This window comes from Tripterygium wilfordii, chromosome 21 (genome assembly GCF_013401445.1).
Source record: "Tripterygium wilfordii isolate XIE 37 chromosome 21, ASM1340144v1, whole genome shotgun sequence".
NCBI classification, from domain to species: domain Eukaryota; kingdom Viridiplantae; phylum Streptophyta; class Magnoliopsida; order Celastrales; family Celastraceae; genus Tripterygium; species Tripterygium wilfordii.
In genome coordinates, this window is record NC_052252.1 from 4349281 (window position 1) to 4363456 (window position 14176).

General features: G+C 39.3%; 2 protein-coding genes across 2 annotated transcripts; both read left to right on the top strand.

The window, feature by feature from the left end:
* Window positions 1-825: 825 nt before the first annotated feature.
* Window positions 826-10753, top strand: LOC119989202. The gene is made up of 20 exons (XM_038834574.1): window positions 826-1300; window positions 1421-1509; window positions 2444-2553; window positions 2661-2715; window positions 3322-3410; window positions 3989-4055; window positions 4142-4204; window positions 4392-4562; window positions 4695-4788; window positions 4889-4968; window positions 5084-5159; window positions 5277-5320; window positions 5844-5911; window positions 6389-6474; window positions 6587-6744; window positions 6831-8142; window positions 8249-8535; window positions 9208-9414; window positions 9483-9639; window positions 10254-10753. Exons 1-20 carry the CDS (start codon window positions 1189-1191, stop codon window positions 10547-10549), a joined length of 3621 nt encoding a protein of 1206 aa, XP_038690502.1. The 5' UTR covers window positions 826-1188; the 3' UTR covers window positions 10550-10753.
* Window positions 10754-10905: 152 nt separating this feature from the next.
* Window positions 10906-14130, top strand: LOC119989203. The gene is made up of 2 exons (XM_038834575.1): window positions 10906-11816; window positions 11855-14130. Exon 1 carries the CDS (start codon window positions 11058-11060, stop codon window positions 11778-11780), a length of 723 nt encoding a protein of 240 aa, XP_038690503.1. The 5' UTR covers window positions 10906-11057; the 3' UTR covers window positions 11781-11816; window positions 11855-14130.
* Window positions 14131-14176: the final 46 nt, after the last annotated feature.

Genomic DNA, 14176 nt, shown 5'->3' on the forward strand with positions numbered 1-14176 from the left:
AGAAACGGTAAAAGTGAGAACTAACTCACACACACATATATGTATATTTACATGGTTTGATAAATTGTTTATGGGAAATTTCTATGCGTGCGGGTTCGACGATATGAGGTTATACCTATATCAGATGTTCAAAAAACAAACTTTTTATGGTGTGAGTCTTGAATTGTTAGCTAGCCAATATAGCACACAGTGAGCCAAATTGAGAGTGACCATAAAAATTGGCAATGTTGATTGGGCTTGCATTTGGAACTTCATCAATGAATTTGGGCACAATAAAAATTGGGCCTGGTCTCTTATGACATCTGTTTGGGCCCAACCAAGCGGCCCATGATGATAAATTCCTTGAATTGCGCATGTCGTAGGAAAGTTACCCATAAAACGAATAACTTTCTGATACGTCAATATGCAACAAAGCCTGCAAATGGTGTCCTCCTATAATTGACTAATAGTAAGAAAATAAGAACTTTCATTTTCAAAGCTCTAAACCCCAAATGATTAAAGGTAAAGCAAAGCTTCGATAACAACTGCCAATTGAATAAAGCTAATGTGCCTGTTGAGTTAAAAGGTTGATTTTATTTTATAACAAATTCACATAACTCAACCGAGTGACATTGATATATAAACAAAGATTTAATCCCTCTCACACAATGAACGTCTTTTATGGAGCTAATATTTTGACAAAACAGGCTTCGATGCATGAGCTCGGCTCTTTTACAAGACGAGCCGGGCCTCTAACGGGCCCGTCTGTGAGCCGCCCGCCTGTAGCTTGGCCGACTTTCATGATCCCTGACTCATGCACGCGGGATGCAATTGAGTATTTTTTGGTTCATATTTACTCTCCGTTCACTTTTCCCAAACTGGAAGACACACCGACAAATCGTCTCCCGACCCCGTTAACGCCCGATCCAACGCATCTTTGTCTCCAGCAACCCCTTCGCACATGCTATGCGTGTTAACACATGCGAAAAGCTTCCTGTTTCAGATTCCCACCTGAAACAAAAAACGAGAGAGTTTTACACAACTATAAACCAAAACCAAATGACCTCATTCGCATCAACACCTCCCCTTTCAATTCTTCGAGGGTTTCACATATCGTCTATTCCACTTGATCTTCTTGTCATATATTGGATCGATAAGTAATAGCAATTCGAAACTCGTGGTTGTGGAGGTCTGTAGTAGAAGGCGGTGATGGAATCGATACTGGCAAGGGCGTTGGAGTACACCCTCAAGTACTGGCTCAAGTCCTTCTCCAGAGATCAGTTCAAGCTTCAGGGACGTGCCGCACAGCTTTCCAATCTAGGTGAAATGGCTATGTGATTAACTTTCTTAGTTTTCCTAATTTGGAAGTCTTCTTTTTGTGGACTAGGTTTTTGATTAGAGGGGAAAATGTTGATGGTTATTGTGTATTTTGTTCTGATAGACCTCAATGGAGATGCTCTTCATGCTAGCATGGGATTGCCGCCGGCACTTGATGTGACCACAGCTAAAGTTGGCAAATTGGAGATAATTGTTAGTATAAACTGCTTAAATTTCGTTTCTCGCAACTTGTGTTTGGTTATTATTTGAATTGGTTCTGAACTAAAGTACTGTCATTGTTTGATGTGAGTTCCTGAGATTGTGATGCTGCTGAAGATTAGCTGGTGAAGCAGTTGTAATTGAGTCAAATTGAACTGAATATGCTTGGTTTACTGGGGAGGGTGTAGTGTTGAGAATAAGACGGTTGATACTCAGTTGATTTTAAACGCAACTGATTTTAACATTTGTTTTCGTCCCTTTGCTTACAATCAATAAAAAAAAGTTTCCCTCTTTCTCCTTTCTCATTGTTTTGGTTTGGGAAGAACATTGATGAATTCATAACGGAGAGGACATGAATTTTTTGTATTTTATTTTAGATTCCTACTGAGATAAAACCCCAGAAACAGCCTCCTTGCATATTATGCAGGGAAGGCTGCATACATGTTGCCTCTCCCTGACTTCGCCCACTACGAGAGCTTTGTGCACGAGATTTGTTTGCCTTTTTTCTATTCCTACTGGGAAAATTAAAGCTTGATTCTTTAAATAAATCGCATTTTGTTAGATTATAGTGATGAGGAGTGTTTGCTATTTTCGGTTACATGTGCTACTCTACAGTTTTATCTGGTTTATTATTCTTGCCCCTGTTGGTTTATCTAGATGCTGATTAAAGATTCATATTTGGTTTTACTTGATTTTTGTTAATCAGTGACCTTAGGTTTCCCGAACTATTATTGGCTTCCAAGTTGAGTGAATTAGTTTCCGTCATTTTAAGAAGTGAAAGAAACTTGATGTGGATAGAAATTGTCCTTGTAATTTAGTAGCCTTAAGTTTCTTAGGAATTAAATTGGGTTCCACTTGATTTTGATTTTCCCCCATGATGCTTTTTTCCCCCTAATATAGTCATTTGTCTAATTTTTTTTTTTTATAGCTTCCATATGTGAGTAATGTTCAAATAGAGCCGATTGTGGTGCAAATTGATAGACTCGACTTGGTTCTGGAAGAGAATCAAGATGTGGATGCATGTAGAAATGCTAGCAGGTAATATAGCTTCATCAATGGACAGGTTACTCTCCAAAGTAGAGTTTGTGTGCTGTAATGCTTAACATGTGCTTTAAGTGACACAGCCTCTGGTTTCTTGTTTGCAGTACCCAGCCATCCTCAAGTTCTGGGAAGGGTAGTGGCTATGGATTCGCTGATAAGGTTTGATGTTATCTTTGGGGCTGTTATGTTTTTGTGGTTAGATCTCCAAACTTGCTAGTTGAGTTTTCTTTGGTTACATATTTAAATGCATGTACAAGGTGACACTTTCACCAGAGGAAGACTGAAGAGATTACAAATGGCATTTAGCTCGCAAAGATATCCCTTAAATTTATAATCTGTTCCAGTGGGCCTTCTTTATCTCGAAAGCTAACCAATTCATGAACATAGTAAAGAGGCTACAAAAGAAGACAGGATTCATTAAAGGCTAGATTCTCTGTCTTCCATTTTTTATCACGTAAAGGCTAGATTCTCTGTTCCCATTTGTCCCTGCTCTTCCTCGTATTATACTTCCAAGAAGTGTGGACTTATTTTTTCAACTGATATTATTATTAATTTTTGTGTGGAAATTTCAACTGACATAGTGACATTATTAGCAAAAAGGATATTTTTGGAAGTTTTTTTTTTAAGGTTCTAAGTTCTTGAGAACCTGGCGGTTGCACGGCTTTCCAATATGCCAGCTTGTATTTAATTTTATAAAGAGAAATGTTGGGATTGAGGGTGAAAATTACTTGGTGACCTATTGTTACTAATTACTATAACTATCAGATTGCAGATGGAATGACTGTTCAAGTTAGCACTCTTAATCTTCTACTTGAAACTCGTGGGGGTTCTTCTCGTGAAGGAGGGGCAGCTTGGTGAGGTTTTGTTCCCTTTAAAGTCTATGTGTTAATGTCCCTTTTCTTTATAATGTATGTTCTCTTTAACCATTATTATTAGCACGAGAGAGGGCTTGAACCTTGCCCTAGTTCAAGTCCGAAGTGCGTTAATACGGGGCTATCATCTCTTCACAAATGGTTAAGACGTGGATCATGGATTTTGCGGTTGCAAATGTTTAAAATATAGGATCAACTTAATCGGTCTTGGCCCATTTTGCAGAAGCATGCCCTAACAATCTCTTGGTTCGGTGACTGCTTTTGCTTTTGGTGGCAAAATCCCAATCACACTTTGGTGTTGAAGAAAAGAAAACAAAATTTAGTATCCATGTGCTTCTAGAATTAAATTGTTTCTGGATTCATCTATTAACTGTAGTCCTCTATTTGTTTGCTTATCCTGGAAGTGACATTAGATGGAATGGTTAATACATTATGGTTATAATGTTGTTTGCAATAAAGCTGAAACTGCTGCCTTATTAATCATTGATTCATTTCTATTGGGTGCCGCCGAAATTCATGGTTGTACAGTTTGATTGAAACTCGTTTTGTCTTTTCTCCAGGGCATCACCTCTAGCATCCATCACTATGCGCAATCTTTCACTGTATACAACAAACGAAAACTGGCAAGTGAGTTTCTTTATATGCTTGTGATATCATTTCTTGACTGCTTATGTAAGCATATATGCTTGCTTAAATACTTCTCCTGCCTACAGGTTGTGAATCTCAAGGAAGCTCGTGATTTCTCCACTAACACAAAATATATATATGTTTTCAAGGTAATTCAGTGGCTATGAGATAGGGATGCATGTATTAATTAGCAATTTAGCATATACAATTCACCCATTCTTAATGCACAAAAATTTTCAGTATTAGTGAGTTGATTTCCTCCCACTACTTTCATTACAAAGATACCAATGATACAGCTGTGATAGTATCTGATAATGCTTCATTCTTTGCTGACAGAAACTTGAATGGGAATCTTTATCTGTTGATCTTCTGCCTCATCCTGATATGTTTGCCGATGCTAATTTAGCATGCTCTCAAAAAGGGGCAAATCAAAGAGATGATGATGGTGCAAAGCGAGTTTTCTTTGGTGGTGAACGTTTTCTGGAAGGAATATCTGGACAGGCTCATGTAATGCAAATCTTGCTTTGTGCAACCTATTAGAGTGTTTTGACAAAAATATAGTTTGGAAAAGATATCTGGTTAGTTTTAAGATGTGTAGTAGTTATCATCAGGGATTTCTAACTATGAAATATGGATCAGATCACAGTGCAGAGGACTGAGCTTAACAGTCCAATTGGTCTTGAGGTTCAACTACATATTACAGAAGCTGTTTGTCCTGCATTGAGTGAACCAGGTAATAATAAAATGTTAATTTACTCTCTTGTTCCTCAGTTGGAATTGATATTATATGTTGTCATCATAGCAAGTGCGTAAAGACACTGTTACATGAGCAGGATTGCGTGCTCTTCTCCGCTTCTTGACTGGATTATATGTATGTCTTAATAGAGGAGATGCCGATCTACAGGCTCAGCAGGTTGTAATATGTCTTTCATTTACTTTTTGAAGTCACCTTGCATGTAGTTTAGGGTTCTGAATGTGATTAAATCTAAACCAAGTTGCTCTCTCTTTCTCTTATGGATTCCTGACAGCGATCAACTGAAGCAGCAGGACGTTCTCTGGTGTCTATTGTTGTGGACCACATATTTCTCTGCATAAAAGATGCTGGTTTGATTTGTTCTCTCTCCATCTCTCTCTCTCAAGTGTTCCATTTCTTGTTAGTAATGTCTTGTTCTTTTGTTTTTTTCCATTGAAAACTATCTAACTAGATTCTATTTACTGCAGAGTTCCAGCTTGAATTATTGATGCAATCGCTCTTGTTTTCTCGGGTATCTCCAAAGACGCTAAGTATTTACATTATAAGCAATTTCATGCTTCCATATAGGTCAAGTTTTTGCGCATAACAATGTATGTGTTAAGCAAACTAGGAATGACAATGAGCAACCTGCATTTATTTTGTTATATTCAGTATGTTTCCCTTGGCAAGTTATATTGATACTGATTGACAAGCAATACGTGAGAAATAGATGTAACATAAAATTTCATTGTAAAAGGTGTGAATTGGTGTGGTTTGAGTTTTACGTTCTACGTACTTTAGACGTAATTAGTCTCTGTATTTGTAATGTTTTGTTAACAACTCATTTGGCTTGAGTGCACGAAGATCTCTTGAATCGATTGAAGCATTCTTTTTGGCAGGATGTGTAAACTCTATTTTGTAGTTCGAGAGCTCTGGGTGACAATTTTAAATAATGTTATTTTCTGCTTCTTCACATATCAGTAGTTTTTATTTCTGGAATCCCCTGAGAATTCTTGTGATCCAAAATATAGTGCTTGACCGTATCATTCTTCCAGGCGAGTCTCTCTGACGGAGAAAATTCCGACAACTTGACCAAGGTTATGATTGGTGGACTATTTCTAAGGTAAATTTATAGTAATTATATAGTGATTTGGAAACTGTCATCGTCTGTTTGCCTGACTGTACGTAATAGTTTTTCTCTCTCATGCTTTGTGCATTCCCAAATGTGCATGTGGTTCATATCCCTTAACTTTGTCTATTTAATTTTCTATTAGTAGCTCTCTCCATTGAATAGATTTTTTGCCAAATACAAGTCTAAAGATGAAGGCTCTGACCCATGTAGTGGGTTAAAGTAAGTTGAGTAAATGCTAACTTGTTCGATGATAATCTTGAAAAGGATATATCTGTTGTCTGTTGTCTGTTGAGCCATTTATTTTTGTTCTGCTGTTCGAAACAATGAATTTTGAGTGTACTAACCATGAAGAAAAGATATTTAGATATATGTAGTAAATTTTAGAATTTGTGCACTCTTCTTCTCCTAATTTTTGCTTTATTCTCATATAACTGGAACATAATTCCCTTTCGAATTGGCAAAATGCAGGGATACTTTTTCACGCCCTCCATGCACTCTGATTCAACCATCAATCGAGGCTACCATAGTACAACTTTTGCACATTCCTGACTTTGGTATTCTCTGAATTTAGTCTATAATTTTGAGAAGATAAACATCAAAATGATGTGATTTGTACTTCATAATGTTGCACATAGTTGATCTTTCTTAGTTTGGTTGCTTGAACAGCTAATGATTTTTTGCCACCTATATATCCACTGGGAGACCAGCAGTGGCAGTCAAATGAGGTTACCCCCTTGGTATGCCTCCATTCTCTTCAGGTTAAGCCGTCCCCAGTGCCGCCATCTTTTGCTTCACAGACAGTTATCACATGTCAACCTCTTTTGGTATGCACCAAAGTTCCAATATATGATTGTTTTCCACCCTTTTGTACCAATATTCTTATGCTATCACTTTCTCGTTCCTTGCTCAGATAAATCTTCAGGAGGAATCCTGTTTGAGGATATCTTCATTTATAGCTGATGGCATTGTTGTTAATCCTGGTGCCATTTTGCCGGATTTTTCAGTGAATTCCATTATGGTCACTCTGAAAGGGTTGGATGTTACGGTTTCTCTGGACACGGCCAAGTCAGACACTCCTTTGAGTATCGGGAATTCTACTGTCTATAACGCCTTCGCTGGTGCGAGACTGCATATCAAGAATTTGTTCTTCTCAGAGTCACCTTCACTAAAACTCAGGCTACTGAACCTGGAAAAGGATCCTGCTTGCTTTTGTCTTTGGGAAAATCAACCTATTGATGCTAGCCAGAAAAAATGGACAGCTGGAGCAGCAGAACTTAGTTTGTCTTTGGAATTATGGGCCAGCTTAACTGAACGCCAGAGTTCTAATGTGGGGGCATCAGGATTATGGAGGTGTGTTGAGATTAAAGATGCTTCTATTGAGGTAGCTATGGTATCTGCTGATGGGAGCCCATTAATACAGATTCCTCCTCCAGGGGGTGTTGTCAGAGTTGGGGTTGCTTGTCAACAGTTTCTTTCCAACACCTCAGTTGAGCAGCTATTTTTTGTCCTGGATTTTTATGTGTACTTTGGTAGAGTAAGTGAAAAGATTGCCTTAGCTGGAAAGAGCAATAGACCAACAAAGCGTAGACAAGATGAATTTGTGGGTGGTAGGCTGTTGGAGAAGGTTCCTTGTGATACTGCAGCAAGCTTAGCGGTGAAGGACCTTCAGCTTAGGTTTCTAGAATCTTCCTGTGTAAATCTCCAGGGTTTGCCTTTAGCTCAATTTATTGGAGAAGACCTGTTCATTAAAGTTACTCACAGAACTCTTGGTGGGGCGATTGCTATTTCCTCAACTTTACGCTGGGAGAGTGTTGAATTGGACTGTGTAGACGCCGAGGGAAACTTGTTGGAGGGGAATGCTACTCCGTTTACTTTTCTTGAAAATCCTTTGGTAATTGCAAATGGACACCCTCAGCTAAGATCAGTCTTTTGGGTGGACAACAGAAGGAAGCTTCCATTTCTGGATATAAGTGTGGTACAGGTGATTCCATTTGATGAACAGGACAGGGAGTGCCACAGTTTAAATGTGTCTGCTTGTGTCTCTGGTGTTCGCCTCGGTGGAGGAATGAACTACGCTGAAGCGCTGCTTCATCGATTTGGAATCCTTGGGCCTGATGGTGGTCCTGGGGAGGGGCTCTCTAAAGGGTTAAAGAATTTATCGGCCGGGCCACTATCAAAACTTTTCAAAGCATCGCCTCTCATGGTTGATGATTTACGCCAGGGTATTGAACAAAATATTCCTTGAACTTTGATTTAGTTTTGGTTATTATTTTCTGTTGCTTCTATTTTAAATCCACTTATCTGGAAATATTCAATTTTTTTTTTCAGATGGAAGTTCAGGAAATGCGGAAGATGATGGATTTTTGCACTTGGGAATGCCTGAGGATGTTGAGATATCTGTTGAATTAAAGGACTGGTTATTTGCACTTGAAGGTGCACAGGAGGCAGCAGAAAGATGGTGGTTTTACAACCATGAAGATGTGGGCAGAGAAGTGAGGTGCTGGCAGACTACTTTTGAGAGTCTGCTAGTGAAAGCCAAAAGTAGTTCAAAGCATTTACAGAACGGCAGAGACAAATCACATGGAAGACAGAAATATCCTGTGGAATTGGTCACGGTGAGGATTTCCTCCCTCTCCCACCCCCTTGGCACCATGGCTTAGGACACCTGATGTATATATAATTTTATATATATGTGGGTGTGTATAAGAGGCTTAACAATGTTACGGGTTTTAGAGGAGGTTAATAGCATTTTTAATAGAAAAAAGGACACTAATTTTGAACTTTCACTGAAATTTAGGTGACATTAGTGGAGAAGTGGGCATCAATTCTTTACACTACCTTGCAAGGAATTTTTGTCACCCCTTTTGTGTGTATTAATGGCAGAAACTCATTGTGTCTCCATCAAAGGAAAAGAAATATTTTGTTGGCTGATGTGAATAATTTAGGGTATTGCTAATGCTAGGTGCCAGCATTTTAACAGCATGCCCGTTTCGAGGCAAACTGTGAGGGTTGTGAACTTTGTGTAGTGGGTTGACCATACTTGGCAAACTCTTGACTGGAATTGTAAGGTCAGGTCAGGTTTGTTTAGCTCAGAGGTTGTTTTGGCGATACTGTTTCTGTTTTCGATCTTAGAAACCAAATAGAGCAAATCATTCTTTAGTTTTTCCCACTTTTAGTTCTTTCTCCAATAAGTTTAAATGATCTCCTTGGTCCTTGCTTCACTGGCTTGCTGCTGCTTCTTTTTTTAAAAATTTTTTTATAGATCCATCATGCATGAACTTTTGTAGGTTGGTGTAGAAGGCTTGCAGACATTGAAGCCCCAAAGGAAAAACAGCGATCTTCATGCTGGCATACCTGCAAATGGGATCAAAGAAATTGTTGACGGATCTGTAGGGATAAACCTTGAAGTTCGCATTGTGATATCAGAGGAAAGTGCTGATGATGAAATGGCCAACTGGATTGTTGAAAACATGAAATTCTCTGTCAAGCAACCGGTAATAACATTCAAACTTTGCTCTTCATCTTAGTGGGAATGTGCTTCATGATACATTTTATGCTGTAGATTGAGGCTGCTGTGACCAAAGATGAGTTCCAGCACCTTGCTTTTATGTGCAAGTCAGAAGTTGATTCAATGGGTCGGATTGCTGCTGGAGTCCTGCGTCTGCTCAAGCTGGAAAAATCTGTTGGCCAGTCAGCCATTGATCAACTCAGCAACCTCGGTATGTTTAACGGGCTCTGAGAAAAGTTTTATGAGTTCTTTTGTTGTTCGTGAAATTTATCATTTTCAGATGGGAATCCCGATCATAAGGCTTAAACGTCTCTTTGAAAGTTTGAAGGAAATGGAATTGGGAGGGTTATTGGTGGAAGAAAGGTTGGATGCGGAGGAAAGTGAAAGGGACTTATTATCTTTCCTTTGTTTGGATTTGATGATAGAATGAATGGAGGGGAAAGGAAATTTCACTCACCTCTTTTTGCTTGGTTAAGTAATAGACAGAAAGGGGGGTTTGTTATAATTGTAAAACTATTTTTTTTTGAATATATTAGATTATAAATTGGACTAATGGAGATCTTGGACAATAACAGCCTCGATATCTTTCTGAAAAGACGCTACATATGTTAATCATATCTTCAAGTATTTTAGTATGGGAGTATTTTGTTTGCGGATTTGCATATTTTTTTGGCATTTAACTGTTTGAACCAGAATGTTAGCAAACATCATTTTACACTTGGTACTCGTTATAAAAAATCCTCCTGTTTGAAACTAGACTGGTTGGCTTTGGCTCGCCAGGCTTCATCTTGCTTGAGCTTTATGATTTCTAATTCCTGATTGCAGGGGGTGGGGGCTTTGACAAAATTTTCTCACCTATGCTCAATGGGGATAGCAGTTCCGGCAGCATCGGGAACTCGCCATCATCATGTCTGATTACTGGAAGCCCAGATGCAGCACTGCAATCAACAGTGACTTCACTTGAGGAAGCAATCAAGGATTCACAGGCCAAGTGTGATGCTATAGTGGCCAAAATGGCTACTTCAGGATCTTGTGCTGAGCATCTTGCAAGTATCCGAGAACTCGGACAAAAACTCGAAAGCATGAAGAGTTTATTGACTCAGTTTCATACCCAATTATGATTTTGTTACTCTCTTGAGTCTTAACTATCAGTCACTGTACAATATTGGGATAAAGGATCCCAGTTTTATAGTTGGCCATTCTTTTCTGTATATAACACAGATTGAAATTGAGTGTGAGAGCTAGTGAGGAATAGGAGAGAGCTTCTCACATGTGTAATCCAAATTTTGTGTCTACAAGAGGTTTTAAACAGAATGTTATAGCTTGATAGACCTCAACTGCATTCTTTGTGGCAATTCTTACACTGTAATGATAGGGTTCTGGACTACTACAGGCAGTTGTCCAAAGAAAAGCCTGGTCCTTTCTCTTTTCCCTGATACTACAACAAACAAAGGCCGAGCTGTGCGTTATGGTGTATCATTGCGGTTCGAAGTTGAAACTGCAGTGAGTTGCTTCCATTCCCGACGTAACTTGCTGGATTACATTTTCAATGTAAAAACTTGAGATTTTTTTCCAATTTTGCCCCCAATGTCATTTATATTTGTTTGGCTTTATGAAAATAGCTAACAAATGCTAACAGTAGGGACAAACAGCCTTATCTTCAATCACTTTTTCTTCCACACGACACACCCACTGTCAATGGCTTCCATAATCCTTCACTTGAACCATCTCCACCATAGCCAAATCTCTACAATCTTAACCAACCCATCGCACAAAACCCACTATTTCTCCATCAAATGCACTTCAATCTCAAATTCACCTCTAGAGCCTGACTTACCATATGTACCCTCCACCACTACTGAAACTGATTTGCCATTTATATCCCCTTCTGAGCTAACCACAGACACTTCTTTCCCCATCGAGAAGCGAAGAAGAGCGGATATAGTACGCGACAAGAAGTCAAGAACCGGGCTTGTGAAGCCTGAGCCACCAAATTATGAGATAGGGTGGAAGAGGACTAAAGAGATTAACTTGGAGAAGCCTATAGGGTATGAGATAATGGACTTCCTGGACAAGTTGTTAGCGTTGATGGATAGAGAGTATGGATCGACGGAATTGTTGGAGAAAGTGGGAGAGATAGTGGCAGAGAGAGCAAGAGAAGAGGCAGAGGAGTTGAGAGATGAAGGGAAAGTGGAGGAGAGAATGGTGACTGAGTTGTTTAGAGTGTTGAAGTTGATAGAGATGGATTTGGCTATGGTGAAAGCTGCTGTAAAAGAAGAGACCCTGAGTGAGAGACTTGAGCAGGCCAAGTCAAGGTGCAGGCAAGCTATATTAGTTGCTAAATCTTTTTGAAGTTTCTTGATCATGGAACATCATATATATATATATATATATATATATATATATATATATATATATATATATATACACGGTTGTGTATATCTTCTGGTACGGTGGTACCTGTCAAGGAAGACAACATTCAAGTATTGGGTACAGATTCTCCTGTTCCACATTATTTCTTTTGATTGCTTTACAGAAATATTTCGAATGGTAAATGAATATGCAGCAGTCGGTCACTTGAAAAAAAAAGAATTCTATGAATACGAGTATGAATTCATGGATACATGGTGTGTTCATACTTAATAGAGTATAAGACATTGCCACTCAACTGTCCAATGGGTATGTTGGAGACTAGGTGGTTCTTCGGTTTTTAAAAAAGTATTAAGACATCATACCTCGTTTTCCTTTTTCTCTTTTAGTTTTAGCTTCTGCATTGGTGGACTTGTAAGCCAATTTACAGGCTTAGATTACGGAATAAACTTCACGATTGTCTTTCGGGATAGATCCCAAAGGCCAAAACTAGTGATGCTATGATAAGGAAGGTTTAAGAACCATTTCCTTCTTGTTCTAGTTAGAGAGGCTGGGAAATCCTTGTAGAGAGTTGCCTCGGCTGCTCTTCGAAACTCCATCATCGAATTGAAACCCATGACGTAATCGAAGAGATTGCTCTTCCATTTATATATTTCCTAAGGTTGGAATCTTGAAGTGGGTAGGCATCTTGGCATTTAGCAGCTCATGTGAGAATGGTGTCAGCAAGCTATCCCAGACTTCATCCAGAAATGTTTGCCCTTGCAGAGTTTTGTTCTTCCTGTCCATCATCTCTTCCAGTTGCTTTCCTACATCCTTCTCATAGATCCTCCAAGGTAGGTCTCCTTTGATACTTCCAACAAATTCCCTACCAAATACCAATCATCAAGGCTTGTGGGCAGGAAGCCTTGATGACTTGTCGAGGGTCAAGAGGCGTCATAGACCAATTGAACCTCAGATTGGCTGTCATTCATTGTTCCTGCTCTCAAAATGAGCCCCTCACTATTACCATCAAGCCTACTAAAGCACCAGGCCATGAAAGTTACTACGACAGTTCTGCAGTTCTTAACCATATTTCATCAGCCCATTAACCATATCCTGTTGGCCTTGATCCCAGAAATTAAAGTGCCAATGAGCTTGTGTACCGTTATATACAAAATTATCTCAAAGTCCCCGTGTAATCGGATGAAGAATTTCATGTCTAAGATGATCTCAGAGCAGCAAAGCGCTTTTATCCTTGGCATGCTCATCACAGATAACTTAATTGTAGCATCAGAAGCCTTCCATTACCTAAACACCCTTTCGGCAAGGTCAGCAGGGATTCATGGCACTAAAACTAGACCTCAGTAAAGCCTACCATAGAGTTGAGTAGAGCTTTTTGGTCGCAATGATGAAGACGTTTGGCTTCAGCGACAACTGGATATCCAAAATTATGTCAGCGGGGATTCCTCTGTTTCTTAATCCATTATCATTAATGGGGAGGTTCGAGGGTACATCAAACCATCTAGAGGCCTTCGGCAATCGGCAGGGAGATCCTATTTCCCCTCATCTGTTTCCTTATTTGTGCTGATGGTTTTGTCTTTTTTAATGCAAAAGGCAATCTCTGCAGGGTCTTTACATGGAATGCGAATTAGGCTATTAGCCGTGGTGCTCCTATGATTTCTCACGTTCTTTTTGCTGATGACTGCTTACTTTTTTGCAAAGCCACTGTAAGAAGAGGCAACTACGATGCTGGATTAACTCTTAATCAAGAAAAATCATCGGTTATGTAATGGCCAGAGATTCTTTCTTCTGGTTTTTTTTTTTTCACTCTTCAGGTTCCTTCTCTGTTCGCTCTGCCCACCAAACTGCCAGTTTCATGAGATATTCCTATCAAATTCAGTCTTTAAACAAATCCGAGGTAGCAGCTGTCTGGAGGCAGAAAGTGAAGCAGCCTCACTAATGCAGGTAGAGTTATCATCATTGACGTAGATGCTCTGGTAGTTGTTAATGCAATCAGGGCCAATCAAGAAATCCTAGCTTCTCGTGTTTTAATCATTGATGAAATTCGAAGATTAGGGGCGATGTGATGTCAGGCTATTTATATATTGTCATGTTAAAAGATCTGCAAATGCTGTGGCAGACATACTAGTATGGCTTAGTTAGGGAGACCGTCTCCAACCCCTTTGATCATGGCAAACTCAGTGCCCCCTCCTGTTCTATCTGCTACTTTCATCCCACCCGGTTCATAACCATGGATTTTAACACAGATCATGAGGTGTTAATACAAGAGAGGGAGTAAAGATCCCATCCCATTTTTTTTGGCTGGGATTTTGAAACTTCCTGAATACCAAATAATAAACTTTCTATATCACCACCACTACCACCTCTTAAAGAAGGCT